Source organism: Echiichthys vipera (assembly GCF_963691815.1).
Source record: "Echiichthys vipera genome assembly, chromosome: 21".
Lineage (NCBI taxonomy): Eukaryota > Metazoa > Chordata > Actinopteri > Perciformes > Trachinidae > Echiichthys > Echiichthys vipera.
This window is the reverse complement of record NC_139846.1, coordinates 2,845,495-2,864,934: the sequence shown is the minus strand read 5'-3', so window position 1 is coordinate 2,864,934 and position 19,440 is coordinate 2,845,495. Positions and strand designations below refer to the sequence as shown.

Below are 19,440 nucleotides of genomic sequence, written 5' to 3'. Positions count from 1 at the left end.
CGGGTGTCCTAAAAGCCAGTGACTGGGATGCACTTGACAAACCACACATTGATGGCATCAGTGATTGCGTCTCTGATTACATTGGGTTCTGCATAGACAACACCATCCCCAGCAAAGAGGTCCGCTATTACCCAAATAACAAACCCTGGGTTACCAGTGCAGGTCAGGGGACCGTGCAGAGCTGAAGCGTGTTCAGAGAGAACTTCACACAGCATCAGGGAGAGTAAGGAAAACTACAGGAGAAAACTGGAATCCAAACTGGAGAACAATAACACCAGGGATGTATGGAGGGGGATGAGTGAGATCAGAGAGGAAAGGAGGAGGAAGGAGGAGGAACAGCTGAGGGAAATGAACAACGTGCAAACAAGTTTAACCTGTTTTTCAACAGGTTTGACCTCAGCTCCCCCAGCAGCCCCCTTGCTGCTCCTCCGAGCAACTACCTCTGGTCACAACCCCCCCACAGCTCCACACCAACCCCACAACCCCACACCAACCAGGTTCCACCTGACGGGCTGGCCACAGTATGTGAGATTACAAACTGTGTGTCTGACCGTCTGATCAGCAACATCGGCGGATTGTAAAGACGTCTCTTCTTTCAGGTGTCTTCCCACAGGCGCTGAAAACTGCTGTTATCAAGCCTCTTTTAAAAAAGAAGAATTTAGACACTTCACTAATGAACAAATATAGACCAATATCAAACCTCCCATTCCTCAGCAAAATCATTCAAAAAGCTTTTTTTAAGTACAAACAGGAAGTTGCTGTAACTTAAGCATTCATTATCCAATCTTCACGAAATTTCTGGTTTATGAGGGTCAGGTCCTGAACAGAACCACATCTCAATATTGACTCGTAGTCAGAGCGCCCCTTATTGGTGACAGGAAATATGTGACTTTTTAATGGTGTCATACTCTTACAAAGTTCTTTGATCTGATAGGGGTGACACCCACGGGCATGGAAAAATGCCTCTATAGCGCATAATGAATATTTAAAATACCCCTCCCCATTGTGCTTTTTTTGGACTAGGAGCATGAAAATCACCTGTATAAGTCTACCAGATGAAGAAAAATGTCTCCGGCCCCAATGGTCGACTCCAAACAGGAAGTCGGCCATTTTTATTTTTATGTGTCATTATGTGCGTGTGATTACTACATGTTCTTAATGCCCCACGATATTTGTGGGTGGTCGCACTGGTTGATGTAAAATGGCGAAATAGCGCCCCCTAAAAGACTATCAAAATCCCTGTAAGTCAGGTCACTTTGTCCCACGTGTACCAAAATCGGTACATATTATACCTAAATATGCAAAAAAAAGCCTCCATCATGACCTCAACTCAACTGGAAGCCAACCATTTTGTTTTGAATTTATTCTGATCAAAACAAACTCCTCCCACAGATTTCGCCTGATCAACTTAAAATTTGCTACAGGTCATCTACAGACCGAGTTGAGCTAAAGTTGTGCACTGCACATCGGTAGGTCAATGGGCGTGGCTGCTAGGGATACACAAACTTTTCTTGCTCCCCATCTACATATGAGTGGCTCTCATACCCACATACTTGATCCAATCAAACATGCTAGACATGATGATGACTATGCTGAATTTGCCCGATGTATTAATATCCCACTTTACTCATAGTGCCCCCAAGTGGTAACAGGAAGTGAGCTAAAATTTCTTAAAAATACATACTTGACCCCATCAACTTCATTCCACTTCTATGACATGCAGAACAAGTTGTTGAAGCTACATATTTAATGCTGTAAAGCTACGAGTAATGGCGTGTGTGGTGACACAATTCCTCGCCAAGAAAATACGTTTGACTTTTTAATGTCTTTAATGAACTCATATAACCATGAAAATTAGGATTGAGGCTGAGGATAACTACCTCAACGCCTCTATATTTCACAAAGCAGGTTCAAAAAACTCTGAGTCTAACCCTGAACTCTGAGTTGATCTACTCTGAGATAGGAAACTCTGAGTTTTCAGTTCCAGAACAGCTGATTTGCGTTAAGTTGATCAACTCAGAGTAGTTTGACCTGGAGTTAAGCGCGTGCACCACAAGTAAAAAAAGACAGCATCAATGGAGCCCTGATTCGACGAGTCACCATGGCAACGGGGAAGCGAAGGGATACGCTACAACTGGAATTGGAAATATTAATGGGCTCATACGGTGAGTTTGAGCAGGTTTACACCGCTGCTGCAGCAAAAGAGAGGGAGACGGTGCGGGAGAACATTGCGGCTCGGGTCAGTGCACAAGTTTAAATGTAGTCCTGTTGCAATCACAGTAATATCACAGGGAGAGCTGCTTGAGTGGGAGCCTATTAGTTTATTTCATTTAAGTGCAACCCCGCGGGGGAGAAGCGCACTTGGCAGCAGTTTAAGATGAAACATAAAAACATACAGGTATTCAAACAGGTAAAACATCGGCACAATCTCATGGTGATGCCTCATTTTGAGCATGTTTTACATGGTAAAGTAAATATTACCGTAAGTGGCTGTTTTTTAAGCAACATATAAATGTTGTATAAAAAAACTCCCATTTGCAAAAAAACGCAGCGCTACACACAATATCTGCTGGGATATGAGAGCATGACTGGTTGTTAATGTTGGAATTGTAAGGAGGGGTGAGATGGACTGTGACATGAAACGGTGTTGTGCCGTATTCAGCCCCCTCGCATTATAGGTGATATTCTGGATCAGAAGGCTATATAGGAGTAGTTTATATACCGGTAACCCAACTAAAAGCACACACTTTTGAACCTATGAATTGCAAGAAAAGCTGGGATTATATTTAGGAAACGCTAAGTCGAGTACAGTCAACTTGCTCAAAAGATCCATTTCATTCATTTTGTAATTATGGCTGCAGTATATTAAGGACGTCTATGCGCGGTCTGATAATCATCTCCCGACGAATATTTAATTCTCTTTGCGGTAATGCGTCACCTTCATCCACGGGGTCGTTATCAAAAGGACATGCCTTGGTAGTGTAAATATTCACCACCTAATATAACTTCCAATGTAGGCCTACTGAATGATTTTTATACGTTGTATACAAAAACTCCCGTTTGCAAAACAACGCAGCGCAACACAGAATATCTGCTGTGATATGAAACGGTACCTATCTATAATCAATAGTGGAAATAGTCGCCACCTAATATAACTTCTAATGTCTGATTTTTGCAGTGATTTTCTGAAAAAACAGACGTAACTATACTACGCCAAAACTCGCGTGCTGACTGAATGAAGAAATCAAACACCGTGTGTGGCTGAAAGAGGGCGGAGACAGAGAGAAACTCAAGGTTTGCTGGTCCCGACCAGGTTAGTTTCAGAGAGCATGTTACCATGATAACTGACCGAGAGGTTAAGTTACCTCTCTTTGTGAAACAGGCTAGAGTTACCCCTCTGTCTCTGGTTTGAGTTACCTCCCTTTGTGAAACGGAAAACTCAGAGTTTCCCTCATTTCAGGGTTAACAGACTCAGAGTTTTCACTAAACCTGCTTTGTGAAACAGGCCCCAGAACACATGTGGTGACAGCCCCCTGGTGGATGAACCATCAACTTATCATATCTCCTTCATGCTTTGTCTGATTCGCTCCAAAATTCATGTGTGATGAGGGACCACCCCTGAACGCACCCATCCACAACTGCCATTTTGTTTTTTTTATTTAATTTAATTTAATTTAATTTTTGGAACCAAAGTGAATATCCGTCAAATATCCAACTTAAAACTGACTTCAGCATGGTACAAAACCAATGATAACCGGTACTGTGCGTCTACCTCACTGTTGCTGTTGCTGTAAGCCCTGTGTCCGGACAGCTTGATAAACTTGTCTGGTAGTAGAGAAGCGTACGTCTCAGATTTTTACCCGTATCGTATACTGCTGTCGTGTTAGAAATAAATAATTTAAAAATCGCAGGCTATTGGGACTAAAGCCCCGAACTCTGCAGTAGCATGATTAGGGTCCCTACACAACAACAAAAAACAAAGCACCAACAACATAGTTAGTTTACCTGGAGTTTATTAAAAAAGACTGATTTACAATTTTACAAGCCTTAGCAGCCGGCTAAATCCATACAGCAGTCCATACAAGCACCTCAGCCTACCGAATGCAATGGAGTTCAGTTCAAGGAGGAAAGTTTTGAGCTAAACTCCATTGCATATGCTTCTAAGGCCCTTATGACTATTTTTTAGTACATTTGTACGTTTTTTATTTTATGTCTGTAGGATGTGTGCATTTGTCAGTTGTATATTTGTCTGAGTCACGCTTATGTATTTTTTTATTTGTACCTTTATTGCTCCTGAGGTCCAGATCAATATTGTAATTAACAAACTGTTCTTAATGTTTCATCTGGAAAAATAAAGGCCAAATAAATAAATAACAGTGAAGATGAAAACCTTCCCTTGGATAGAACACTTCTCACATTTCTCCTTTGCTGAGATGAACCTTCCACCTGACAGGTTTGGCATATCAAGATGCTGATTAGACGGCATGATTATTGCACAGATGTGCATGGTCACAATAAAAGGCCACTCTAAAATGTGCAGTTTTATCACACAGCACTATGCCACAGATGTTTTGAGGGAGTATGCAATTGGCATTCTGACTGTAGGAATGTCCAGTAGCTGTTCCCTGTGAACTGGATGTTCATTTCTCTACCATAAGCTGTCTCTAAAGTCATTTCCAAGAATTTGGCTACATCCGACCAGCCTCGCAACCACAGACCACATGTAACCACGCCAGCCCAGGACCTCGATATCCAGCATCTTCACCTCGTCTTGACTTGACTGCAGTTCATCATCGCCACCATCTTGAGTGGGCAAATGCTCAACTTCGATTTGTGTGGAAAAATATTTCAAAAGTCCAAATGAAGCTTCAAGAAGTACTTTCTTTATTTTCTGAGTGCACTAGATGGAGCTCTGTGTTCAACAAAGGCTTGAAAACACACTGAAACACGGTTCATTGAGATTTCTCTTTTAACCAAGAGCTCCATTTAGTGGGCTCAACAAATACAACTAGTGCTTCATGAAGCTTCATTTGGACATCACTAGCATTTTCTTCACAGATGAATCCTGGTTTTCACTGTACAGGGCAGATGGCAGACTGTGTATGGTATCATGTGAGTGAGAAGTATGTTGATGTCTGTGTTGTGGATAGAGTGGCCCATGGTGGTGGTAGGGTTATGGTATGGGCAGGCACATGTTACGAATGCAGGTGGATTTTATTGATATCATTTTTAATGCACAGAGATAATGTGACAAGATCCTGAGGCCTATTGTTGTGCCATTCATCCACTACCATCACCTCATGAAAATGCACGGCCCCATGTTAAAGGATGTGTACAAAATTCCTGGAATCTGAAAACATCCCATCCCCATGGATGGGTGTATATGACAGTGTGTACCACTTCCTGCCAATATCCAGCAACTTCCACAGCCATTGAAGAGTGGACCAACTTTAAGGCTACAATCAACAACCTGATCAGCACTTTGTGAAGGAGATGTGTTGAACTTGTTTGGAATAGAAGTCAAGAGCACAATCAAAGTATATATGTGGTGATTTCAAAAACTAATTGCTACTTTGTTTTTATTGAAAAGGGCACACTAAACAAAACTGAGGCAGATGTTTAGGTAAACACTTTTTCCTCTTAATACATCATTGGGTCGAGGAACCGTTCTGCTGTATTAAGCACATGAAATTGATATTGATCATCTACTCAGGCAGAATTCCCAAAATGTCACAATGTTCCTCCGGTATTTTTGTAAGATGTTATAGTTTTGTGTTGGAATGCGGATATTTTATGTGCCTTCGCCAGGTTGAATGATTGACATGTGGCTCACATTTGTAATTTCAGCTGAGCCAAACTTACTAACCACAGGTCTTTGTAGTAACAGTGGTCATTGTTGTGAGACTGAGACTGAGACTGAAAGATGGACGGCTTGACAGCTCCCTGAAAATGAAGCTAAACCAGGATCTGGATCGCTCCCTGGTGGCTGACTGCAGAGCAGTTTTTTCAACGGGTATTGATTTTCATTACTTTTCATCCATCCATAATCTCTAACTGCTTATCCCAGTCAGGGTTGGGGGGGCTGGACTCATGTCACCCAGTTGATCAATTCTTATAATATTAGTTTAATCTTACGTCTGCAACAAAGTGGTCCAGCCAAAAAAACATGGAAGTCTGCCACTGAGCGAGTGTGTTTCAAACATGGTGTGAATCCTATATGTGTAGGGTGACACAGTTTGATGCATATGTTATTAGAGTAGCGTAGCTGCTTTAAGGATTAGCTCAGTACCAAGTTTGGGCAAAGCGACTGTGTGACAGTGGATTTATCAAAACAGACCGGTGTTGGTGTTAGGAGTAGAGACGATATTAGCAGCAGCAGCAGCACTACTAATGGCTATGCTGTGGAGTGTGCATGGTTTGTATGTGTGCACTAGAGACCGACAATTTTCCGGGAGTCCCCTGGGTCACAGGGCTTCCGCGGGACTCCTGTGATTGGGGACTGACTTTCATTATTGATCCTGTGATCGGGAGGGAACGGGAGTCAAAGTCAATGGGAATGGGTGGGAGCAGGAACACAATAATATAAATAAAGGCTGTTGTTGATTTACTTTTTTCCCATCGGGTCCTTCTTCCTGGTCGTTGCCATGGAGCTGTCCTTGTTATCGTATGCAGCCAATCACTGACCAGCGTAATGACGTATACTGACAACGCACTTTGCAGTAGGTCGATGCAAGACAATCAAATATACTGGAAGTTAACTGTATTGTACTGGTTTTACTGCATCATGAGGACATCTAAAAAAACAGTTGACCAGAACATCGAGAAAAAATAGCGGTTGGGAATGGGAATCAATGTTGAGATTTTTTTCGGGACTGGGAGGAAACGGGATCGAAAATCCAATCCTGTGTCAATACCTTTGATCAAGAAAAAGAAATATAAAAACATATATAACCTTTTTTTAGACACAAAATTAGCCAAACATATCCATTAGTTTTTAACGTTGTGTAACATTTTCAACTTTTCAAAAATTAAATCTAATTAAAAAAAATCAACAAAATTATCATTATCAAAATTTTTCAGTATTTGACCGTTTTTGATACTTTTCAGTCAAAAGGTATTGAACTTTAAAACCCTGATATATGAATGTTTTGTGCTTTGGGTCTAGAAAAGCAGTTCTAATAAAAATATATTATTATTAATAATATTCAGTGCCATTACAGGCAGTAGTGCATTCTTTCAGTCGCAGGGCAGAAAGTACAGTTGTCAAGGTGGCATATCTGAGTTTGCATCTCATCACAGACCTGAAATCAGTAACTGACTTTTTATCAACCACAAGCACAGCGTTCCCCCAGCCATATGCAAATATAATACAGTACAGAGTTTCAAGAGTCTGCTAATTGACCTTTATACTACACAGAAAATAGTAGAAGATATGGCTGCTGTAAAGGGAAAACACTAAAAATAATTCTACAATTGAACTGCATGCTAATTAAAATTGTCAGCATAATTTTAAATAATAAAGGTTTTGTAGTTTAGGAGCTGGCATGGTCTTTTGAACCTCACATATTTTACACAGCTGATTTAACTTGAAAGTTAAAGGTGCAGCTGAGATAATGACAGGGCAACATCACAATAGGCTGACACCAGCAGTGTAAGACTCAATAATAACCATCCCAACTGACGGTCAGATTAGTCATCTTGGGAATGTTTAATATTCCATATTGTCAGAAGCTAAAACATTTGAACATAAAGGTGAAGGAGCACATTTCACTGAATGCACTTACAGAGTGAGATCACTAGGCTGCATTGATCTGAAATGACATTATACTGGAGAGCAGACACACAGAGCAGGAACACTGGCTATCAGAAGGAACGGGAGATAAAAGAGCATCAGTGTGTGTGTGTGTGTGTGTGTGTGTGTGTGTGTGTGTGTGTGTGTGTGTGTGTGTGTGTGTGATGCTATCAGCCTCATAGCACAATGAAACCTCAGTTCCTGAATCTGGTTAAATATAGCAGGGTTCTTCAGAGATAAAAAAATATTCTTCACAGTATGTTTTCATCACATCCATGCATGTCATTGTAAGTCACTCATGACAGACTTCGAATGGCATTTTCAAAAAGAAAAAAAACAGGTTGTTTACTTTCATTGGTAGGTATAAGAGGAGCCAAGGATCAGACTCACGGAATGTGTGTTGTCGCTGTTTGTGGGTTGCTTTGAATAAAAAGCTCCAAATCTGTGATGAGTTAAATCTTTTTCTTTCATTTGATGACTTTGATCAAGTGTGGCCTCTCTATTTTCCCTTCTTTCATATACGGACACAGAATAGGAAAGACAAAAACACAAAAACAGATCGACTGGCACTGTGAACTCTTGGCATCTGTAAATCATAAAATAATTCAACAATGGAAATAAATGACTCAACTTCAAATTCTTTAGGCATCACAATCATAAGTCCCACGCTTACTCCCAGCAGTACAGTAGTAGTATTAGTACTAATCGGTGGCTGATTGAAGGTATAGTAGTAGTAGTAGTAGTAGTAGTAGTAGTAGTAGTAGTAGTAGTAAGAGTCCACTCTCCCTGTTTGACTCTGTCTCCAGGAGACCATTCCAAGTCTGATTGTTAACCAACCTATAAAGTGCTTTCAAAAAATTATCTCCTCATCATCTTCATCATCATCTATGCAATAAATCAGTGTCTCATTAGGGCAATGTTACAAGCAGGAAAGAAAAGAGATAATTAAAAAGGGTCTATTCAGGCACAAGCAGAGAGCTCTTCTCTTTCTATTTTGTTCCTTCTCTCCACAGCTTTTCCTTTCACACTTTCTTTTTTACTTCTTGAAGGGTGTCAATCTGCCGATGTTGTGCCAGAAGGTGGAGGTTTTACGCTTGGGCTCAGCCAGCATGAAGACCTGCTGCTTGGGCAAAGCAGTAGGGAGAGAGGGGTGTTTCTGTCGCATCAGGAAGTCATAGTAGGGTCTGGTCACTGCTGTGCAGAGATAAACAGAACATATGAATACATCTAGCATTCTTATGAGATATCAATCATAGCTGGGAAAAGCAACAGGAAGCATGCATGCATTGTATATTCCAGATCTGTATTCTTTTTTTAAACTTAAAACTTGTATTGATAGATAGATAGATAGATAGATAGATAGATAGATAGATAGATAGATAGATAGATAGATAGATAGATAGATAGATAGATAGATAGATAGATAGATAGATAGATGGATAGATAGATAGATAGATAGATAGATAATTACTTTATTCATTCAGGGAAATTATTTTGTTGCAGCAATCTGGTAAAACCGAATATGATACAATACAATATAATAAAAAATAAGATAAAATAAAAATATCTGGGTATAAGAAATAAGTAGAAACACAGAACGGAACATGGACACTTAGATATAAGCACAAGATAAAGCAAGATAAATTAATAAATGAATAGTAAGGTGCAGTGGCAGGATGATGGTAAAATAAAATACCAATGTACTGTATTTGTATGTACATGCAATATATGATATAATATATATGTATGGGATATGTAGTATGGGTATAATATACATACTGATAATAAAAAATACTATACTATGAATATGTGGAAAGAGAATGTGCAATAATGCAATGTGCAAGAATTGATGGATCTGATTTAGTCCAGGTGGGTGATTGAGGCTCTGACGGAGGTATATGAATTGAAAATTCTTGGGTGGGTAGGAAGGTGGGTAGGAACTGTCACGTTCCTTAGAGCAGCGGGGTTGGTTCAGTCTGTTGCTAAATCTGCTCTTCAGCTTGTCCAGTGTCTTGTAGAGGGGGTGAGAGGGATTGTCCATGATTGCTAGAAGTTTTGCCAGCATCCTGTCTTCCACCACCTCATCCAGGGTGACAAGCTTGGAGCCAACAGCAGACACTGCCTTCCTAATCAGTTTGTTCAGTCTGTCAGCATCCTTTGCCTTGATGCCGGCACCCCAGGACACCGCAGCAAAGAAGATGGTGCTTGCAACCACAGACTGATAGAACATCTTCAGCATCTTGTTGCAGACATTAAAGGACCTAAGCCTTCTCAGGAAGTAAAGCCGGCTCAGGCCCTTGTAGATGGCCTGTGTGTTGGTGGACCAGTCCAGTTTATTGACCAGTGTGACACCCAGGTACTTATAAGAGTCCACTAAGTCTACATCCTTCCCACTGATGCTGACTGGAGAGGGCAGGGGCTTGTTCCTCCTAAAGTCCACCATCATCTCCCTCGTCTTCTCCACGTTCAGCTGCAGGTGGTTCTCCCCACACCACTTCACAAAGCGGTCAGCCAGGGCCCTGTACTCTGCCCCCCCCTGCTTTTAACCAATCTTAAAGAGCAGTGGGGAACTGAAAAGCACCAGGGAGCAATTAGGGTTTAAGTGTCTTGCCTAAAGTGTAATTACGGCGCAAAAATCATCCCAGGGTCTTTTCCGGCAAATCCATTCATCAAATAAGCCATTGAGACAATTTATTTTCATGTAACAACTATTGGTGTCATGTAACAACTATTAAAGCTATGGTCTATTAATAACATCATTTATACAGCGATTATGGTCCTGTAGTCCTGTTTACACAATATGAATAAAAATCCATTCAGTCTAAAAGCCGTAGGCTTGCATTGAAATTGCTGTGACAAAGGACGACCTCTGGCGGTGGGTAAAGGGGCCGTCACAGACAGGAGCCGCATTACACACCGCACGCAGCCAGTGGAGGAATACAGCCGGAGTCGCAGTGTGAAAAAGTTTGGTGCCTGTGAGAGTGCCGTAGCCTGGGACAGTTGAGGAAGTTGTCCGTGTTTATGCTGTTCCTTTGTTTCTGTTTAGCAATTATGACTGTCTGCGTGCTAACAACGTGTAAGTAGACATGTTTGTATTCATCTTTTATGTCTACTTTAATGTACTGAACAAGTTGCCGCCCGTTCCTAAACAAGATGGCGACGCGGAGCGTCAATGAAAGAGCTTGTTATTGATATGTGTTATGATAGACGTGTTGCTTCACAAGCCTTAAGTGTAATAGTTGTTGGTTCACTGTTGAATGTGAGCAACTGTCTATGTTATGTGATTGACAATACGGTTGTTGCATGTCACTTATTTGTAGTATGGACAGATATGCCATGGCTTTCAGTTATAATGTTACTCTTAGGTTTTTGTATTCCATTTTTCAGTCATTGTAGCAATGTTTTTTATTTATTTGTTTCTCCTTTGTTTTGTTAGCTGATTTTTGTATATAGTCATACTAATCTCATCTCATCTCATCTTCAACCGCTTATGCAGGGTCAGGTCGTGGGGGCAGCAGCTTTAGCAGGGGACCCCAAACTTCCCTTTCCCGGGCCACATTTAACAGCTCTAACTTGGGGATCCAGAGGCGTTCCCAGGTCAGTGTGGAGATATAATTTCTCCACCTAGTCCTGGGTCTTCCCCGAGGCCTCCTCCCAGCTGGACGTGCCTGGAACACCTTTCTAGGGAGGCGCCCAGGGGGCATCCTTACTAGATGCCCGAACCACCTCAACTGGCTCCTTTCAATGCAAAGGAGCAGGGCCCTACTCCGAGTTCCTCACGGATTGCTAAAATTCTAACCCTATCTCTAAGGGAGACTCCAGTCACCCTCCACATGGTGCGGTAGTGTGATACCCCTGTAATTGGCACACACCCTCTGGTCGCCCTTTTTAAACAGAGGAACCACCACCCCGGTCTGCCACTCCCTTGTGTCAACCAAGACAGCCTCTCCAAACCCAGCATTTCAGCATTTCTGGACGAATCTCATCAATCCCTGGGGCTTTGCCACTGTGGAGTTGTTTGACTACCTCAGTGACTTCCGCCAGAGATATTGACAATGATTCCCCATCAGCCTCCAGCTCTGCCTCTAAAAAAGAGGGCGTGTTTGTCTGATTAAGGAGTCTCAAAGTGCTCCTTCGACCACCCGATTACCTCATCGGCTGAGGTCACCAGCGCCCCGTCCTTACTGTGAACAGCTTGGACGGTTCCCCGTTTCCCCCTCCTGAGATGTCGAATGGTCTTCCAGAAACACCTTGTGGCCGCCCGAAAGTCCTTCTCCATGACTTCTCTGAACTCCTCCCACACCCGCTGCTTTGCCTCTGACACAGCAGAGGCTGCAGCCCTTCTGGCCTGTCGGTACCTTGCAACTGCCTCCGGAGTCTTCTTTGATAACATATCCCGGAAGGCCTCCTTCTTCAGTCGTCAGCTTCCCTGACCACCGGTGTCCACCACGGTGTTCGAGGGTTACTGCCCCTTGAGGCACCTAAGACCTTGAGGCCATAGCTCACCGCTGCAGCTTCAGCAATGGAAGCTTTGAACATTGCCCACTCCGGTACAATGGCCCCAACCTCCACAGGGATGCCAGAAAAGCTCAGCCGGAGGTGTGAGTCCCCCCATCCTCTGACTCAACTCATCACCATCAGCTCTGCCCCTCTCTTCACTCGAGTATCCAAAATATACGGCCTCAGATCAGATGATACAATCACAAAATCGATCATCACCCTTTGGCCTAGGATGCTCTGGTACCACGTACACTTATGAACATCCTTATGTTTGAACATGGTGTTAGTTATAGACAATCCGTGACTAGCACAGAAGTCTAATAACTGACGACCACTCGGATTTAGATCAGGGAGGTCGTTCCTCCCAATTACGCCTCTCCCGGTGTCTCCATCATTGCCCACGTGGGCGTTGAAGTCTCCCAGTAGAACTATGGAGTATAGTCAATATATATATATATGTATATATAGTATATTAATATATTAATATATATACTATATATGACTATATAGTCATACCGATTATTTTGATGTTGTTTTGTTACAGAATCACCTACCTATCTACAATAAATAATTAAAAGGAATATCTTGTCTGCACAGTGCATTCTGACAGATGCCCCCTGGTGGCCACAACTTTGCATCACCAGTACAGCCCATATTAACCAACAGAACAGGAGCAACCTGGTCTGCGATGCTCCCTTTGGCTCGTACCCTCCATCCAATCCTTTCCTCTCCCCTCGTCTCCCCTCATCTCCCCTCATCTCACCTGCTCCTTGTCATCCCTCCTCGTCCCCTCCCACTCCCCCTCCCTCTCTGTAAACTCTGAGTGGCTAGTGATTAGCTTAGCAGCTCAGCTACCGGAGCTTCTGTTACTATGAAGAAGGAAAAGAGCAGCAAGCAGCCTCTGCTTGAAAAAGCAGAAATGTGACCTACATAGGAACCAAAGATGAATCATCATCGGGGATTCCTCTGACGGGGGAGAAGGCAACGCTAGGATTTGGGACTGAAAACAGATGCTGAGAGAGCAGACTTTTTGTTGGACAGGTAATTTTTGCATTTTATTGTGGTAGCTGTTACATAAGTAGCCCCCATTAGTCTGTACCAATACTTATGACTGTGAACATCACTGGTCTGATAAACAGCTATGTTAACACATGCTAGCATACGTTAGCCATGTGTTTTTAGCAAGCCGACTTCTGGCTCTGCGTGTCGTTAGGAGCAGGGTAGAGGATACGAGCTTGGGGTCAGGAATGGTGTAACACTGAAGGTAGGGGGGGGGTGCTTTTTTCAAATCTGTCTCAGAGGCTCAACTGATTTTCAAAATGTAGACCAGAGCTTCAACGGAGATATTCCGGGAGTCGCTAACAGTCGCTAACAGCTGTTAACAGCCGGCTGTGGCGAACACTGATTAAATCGGGACATTAAGGTGAAAGCATTAAAATTGGCTTTTTTAACCACTAATATACTGCTCAAAATAACACCAAACCTCTGCAGTAGCATGATAAGAGTCCGTACACATAAAACGAAGCACCAACAGGGTGACAATTTTCATGGATGACATCCTAATTTTCAGGACCTCAATTGAGCTACACGATGCCCAACTGAAGAAGGTGTTGCAGCATGTTGAGTTGGCAGGGTTGAAACTTAACAAGGAGAAATGCTCTCTTAGGCAGAGCCAGCTACGTTTCCGGGGTCATCTTATCAACAAGTCAGGACTATACCCTGACAATGTGGAGGCCATACACCATTTGCCACTGCCTGAAAATGTGCAGAAGCTAAAATGAGTCCTCGGCATGGTGAATTACCTGGGGAGGTTCGTCCCAGCCCTTGCATCGGTGGGAAAACTGTTGTATAAGCTGCTAAAGAGCAAGAACATCTGGACCTGGGGACACTCACAGCAGTCAGCTTTTGAGGACCTTAAACGAATGCTGACTAAAGCACCTGATGTCACAAGGCCTACAGCGCCAGACTAGGAGCTGTGCTGCTTCAGCTCCACGGAGAAGAGTGGAAGCCAGCAGCCTACTTCTCCTTCTGCTCCACAAGCTGAAACATTCTATGCCCAGATAGAGAAGGAGTGTCAGGCTGGTGTGTGGGCCTGTGAAAAGTTTGATAAGTATCTGTGTGGCCTAGCTGAATTCAGGCTTGAGACTGATCATAAGCCATTGGTGACACTCATCAACAGCCAGAACCTCGATAATGTTCCCTTGAGATGTCAGTGTCTCCTAGTGCAGCTTATGAGGTACAAACCAGTAGCTGTACATGTGCCAGGAAAAATTTGTGGAAGAAAACATGATTGAGAAGGTAAATAACAGGACGAGGTCACAGTGCTCTGGGGACATAGGCCTGATAAGCACACATTCTGTTTAGAAAACAATATAACTGTATTTGGGCATGATGACGTCTGGACACAATGTAGACTCTACTGATTGTAAATGTATGGGTGTGTATTGGAAAGACCTGATGGGGCGTGTAAATGTTGTCAGCACAAGAACATCTGTATAAGAGGGGAAGTTCTGTTAAGAGACACTTGGAATTTAGGAATTTGGATTTGGGGATCTTGGAACTCTGTGAGTGTGTAAAACTTGATTCAATAAATTCCCCTCGATGGCTGTGAGACGCAGTGATGATCCTGCCACAAAAACAACTATCTAGTAATATAAAATTATTACTCACGGTGCCTTGAGGCATCTATCATCCATTACAAGTGTTCAAGTTATTCAGAGACTCAGAGCAATCTTTGCAAGGTTTGGGATCCCGGATGAGGTGGTGAGTGACAATGGTCCTCAATTCTCCAGTGCAGAATTTCAGAAGCTGCCAAGACAGCTAGACTTTAAGCACATCACGTCTAGTCCTCACCATCCTCCAAGAAATGGTCATGCAGTACAGACTGCGAGAATTATTCCTCCTCATGTTCTACAGATCAACTCCCTGTGCCACCACAGGAGTCAGTCCAGCAGAACTATTAATGGAGAAAAAGATCAGATCAACACTCCCCTTCTTAGAGAAGAATCTTCGACCTAAATGGCCCAACAGAAAGACTGTTAAACAGAAAGATGCTGGTGAGAAGACAAAACAAGCTTTCTACTATAATCACAGACATGGAGCAAGACCTCTTCCACCACTATGACCTGGAGGCACAGTCCTCACCAAGTTGGATCAGGAAAAGGCCTGGGTGACACCAGCAGTTGTTTCAAAAGAGTGTGTGACTCCAAGGTCATCATCAACACACCACAAGGAGCAGTGTTGAAGTGGAACCACTGCCATCTCTGGGCAGATCTGTCTTCATAGCCTGCCCAAGACACCCTGCTCTCATCAGCTGAGATTACAGGATTGATTTCCCAGCCAGCAACAGTTATCACTCCAGAGACTGTTTCTTCTAGTCCAAAGGAAGTCACAACCCTCACACACACCCCTGCACAAACATCAGGACAGTATCAAACCAGAGCTGGATGACTGTGCAGACCAGTCAGCAGGCTCGTCCTGTAGACAGACACTGATGTGTCAACCATATGGCCTTTGGGGGGATTGGGGAACAGGAGAGGGAGAAAGAAAGAACGAAATATGTATGTTAACTGAAAATCATCTTGTGATTGTGAAAGTGCCTTGATAAAGTTTGATGTAATAATATTTGATTAGTAATTTAAAGTTGAGTTAAGTAAATAGCATTTCAAGTTTGATATGTATGATTATTATTATTATTATTATTATTATTATTATTATTATCATTATTATTATTACAATTTATGACATCTTGTGTGGATTACCTTAGATAGAAGGGAAATGTTTTCAGGGTAAATGTGTTTATTATAGAAATAGAATTTGTGACATGCTAAGGATACATGTTATGTTTGAATATGAAATATTTTCTGGCTATTACTGTTTTTGTTTTTTATAGATCAAATTGCACTATGTTATTGATAATAACTTAAAAGCGGGGAGGTGTCATACGTAGTTCATGTAATGGAACAAATGTTGCCACAGCAACTGTAACACACAGTCACAGTCAAACTGTGAAGTAAATCCTGTGTGCTTGCAGAGCCCTCTCTGTGCGCTTCTAATGGCAACTGATCCAACCCCGCTGCCCTAAGGAATGTTACAGGAATCGTTCCTACCCATGGCAATAAGACTTTTCAATTCATATACCTCTGTCAGAGCCTCAATCACCCACCTGGACTAAATCAGATCTGTAAATTCTTGCACATTGCATTCTTGCAGATTCTCTGTCCACATATTCATAGTTTAGTATTTTTGATATCAGTATGTATATTATACCCATACTACATATCCCATACATATCATATCATATATTATATTGTATATTGCATGTACATATACCGTACATATACATTCATTTATTCATTTATCTTGCTTTATCTCGTGCTTATGTCTAAGTGCCCATGTTCCGTTCTGTGTTTCTACTTATTTCTTATACCCAGATATTTTTATTTTTATTTCATCTTATTTTTATTCTATTGAATTGTATCATATTCAGTATCTATCTATCTATCTATCTATCTATCTATCTAGAGATACATTTTTCATTCCACTGCGCACAATGAAAAATGCTTCATTCATATTTGAACAGCACTGCCTAGTTTCATACTGGGATCGGACTTCGGAGCAGTCATTGATACTGGGTCAGAGATTTCTCGGCTCTGATATTTGGTTTTTCATTGGGAGCAGTGGAATCCAGCAGATGCCAGGAGCAGCACACAGAGAGAGCTAGAGCGATGGGAGTTTTTCACAGATCAACTGTCACATTGTGCTGTCAGGATATAGTGACAGTTTAAGCAAATATGAAAAACAAATATTATATTTTACAGAAAATTACTGACTTAAGCTAGGCCTACCAGAAAAGGGCAGGATCATTTCCCTTTAGCCTGATAATCAGATTGAATTGCCATCTCGTTGTCACTTCATTATTCAGGCTTATTCTGTTGAAAATCGCCATTTTCAATTTGTTCCAGACAAACAGATTTACGAGTTGTTGACTCACAACAACTTCTATAGCTCAGTCTCATCCTAGCCTAGGAAGATGATGTCTCCATACAATCAGTGGACACAAATTTTGTTTTCAATTGCTGTGTGTGTGTAATATGTAAACAACAGAAATACTATAAACATACTATATTAATTCTACCAGGGATTAATATAGTATGTCTTCTTCTGTCCTATTTCAGTGAGAAAAAGTGTGAAGCTTTATTCACGGTTACTCACTACCAATCAAAGAACAGAAAAGTAGAAGCAAATGGAATGTTGACATGTATTTGTATTGGAGATTCCTCTGTTAAGAGAGAATGTGTAGGAATCCTGTGAAGGAGGATGAGTATTGGTCACCCTTGTCAAACCTTTGCTGTGATTCCTGAAGTGATTGTGAGATGCTTGAAGAATACAGGTCATGTTGACATCCAATTTCAATCAAACAAAAGTGCTGCTGTATGCATTATAGATCTGTGCTTATGTATCATTCATAGTGAGGTGACCCAAGTCCAAGCCAAGGGAGAAAGGAAGACCTCTTCGGACTGATATTACACTGAGATTTAAGATGAACTGAGGGCTACTATATTCTCTGACAAAAGGAAAATAAACTATGGACAAGAAGATGTAAAGTCTACACTGATACAAACACTACTCTGAGACTACTACACTCCTGCTCCTACACTACTAAATTTAATGTGTGATTGTTAATAGGGTAGAGCGAGTCCAGCATTATCTGTATATGTTTCTGTTTACCATATGAATTATCCATATCCGTAGTGAGCAGGGCCTAACCCGGAAGGGGATGGGATTTTACCCGGAAGCGAGTCGGGTTGTCTTGAAATGAGCAGGGCTTTAACCAGTATGTTATTTTAAGCATGCAATTGATATGGGTTGATCAGAAATTGTTATAAATATTGTTGATTGAGTCCTTACCCCAAGTGAAGGAGTTCAAGTACCTCGGGATCATGTTCACGAGTGAGGGGACGATGGAGCGTGAGTTTGGCCGGAGAATCGGAGCAGCGGGGGCGGTGTTGCAGTCGCTCTACCGCACCGTTGTGACGAAAAGAGAGCTGAGCCGGAAGGCAAAGCTCTCGATCTACCAGTCAATCTTCTTTCCTACCCTCACCTATGGTCATGAAAGTTGGGTCATGACCGAAAGAACCAGGTCGCGGGTACAAGCGGCCGAAATGGGTTTTCTCAGGAGGGTGGCTGGAGTCTCCCTTAGAGATAGGGTGAGAAGTTCAGCCATCCGTGAGGAACTCGGAGTAGAGCCGCTGCTCCTTAGCGTTGAAAGGAGCCAGTTGAGGTGGTTCGGGCATCTAGTAAGGATGCCCCCTGGGCGCCTCCCTAGGGAGGTGTTCCAGGCACGTCCAGCTGGGAGGAGGCCTCGGGGAAGACCCAGGACTAGGTGGAGAGATTATATCTCCACACTGGCCTGGGAACGCCTCGGGATCCCCCCCAGTTAGAGCTGGTTAATGTGGCCCGGGAAAGGGAAGTTTGGGGTCCCCTGCTAAAGCTGCTGCCCCCGCGACCCGACCCCGGATAAGCGGATGAAGATGAGATTAGATGAGATGAGATTGTTGATTAGAAAACTATTTACAGGACAGCATTAGCATTTAGATCAATGGCTATAAACACGATACCTTTGGGTTTCCCAGGCGAATGGCTTTTGCAGGCATTGAGCATGGCCTGTTTCTTCTGGACCTCTGTGAGACAGAATCCTGAAAGGTAAAAAGGAAAAAGTATCACTATGAAGTCATGTCAATTCTATTTATACAGCCCAATATCACTCATCACACATTTGCTTCAAGGGGCTTGATAAGCTGTGCAGCATGTCACCTCTGTCCTCTGTCTGTACTGCAAAGCTTTTCTCAATAACTTGTTCACAAAAGGTGGGTCCAACAGCCTGTCCATATTCTACCTATAACAACAAGAATTTAATAGTTGGAAGTGTGCAGGACTCAACATCAGTCCAAAGCACTAATTCCTCTTAATTCCTAATATCAGCGTGAAGTAGCCAGATCATTTAAAAGTAGTGATGGTCAACCCAGATAATTTTAAGGACTCGGGTTAGTTTGAGTCACTCAATATGATCTGGATTGTGCGAGTCACTTGAGTCAAATTCACAAGATCGCTAATGAAACTTGTTCCTAGTCCACTGATTCCAACTA

At 42.4% G+C, this 19,440-nt stretch overlaps 1 protein-coding gene across 1 annotated transcript in view; it reads right to left on the bottom strand.

Moving 5' to 3' along the window:
- Window positions 1-8,751: 8,751 nt before the first annotated feature.
- The window catches only part of LOC310963119 (rho guanine nucleotide exchange factor 4-like), a 43,004-nt gene continuing 32,315 nt past the window's right edge, over window positions 8,752-19,440 (bottom strand). The window contains exons 9-10 of the mRNA XM_083935795.1: window positions 18,913-18,990; window positions 8,752-8,986 (exon numbers count right to left, since the gene is read on the bottom strand). Of these exons, the coding sequence (XP_083791921.1) occupies window positions 8,829-8,986; window positions 18,913-18,990 (236 nt within the window). The 3' untranslated portion in view covers window positions 8,752-8,828. The remainder of the gene's footprint in view (window positions 8,987-18,912; window positions 18,991-19,440) is intronic.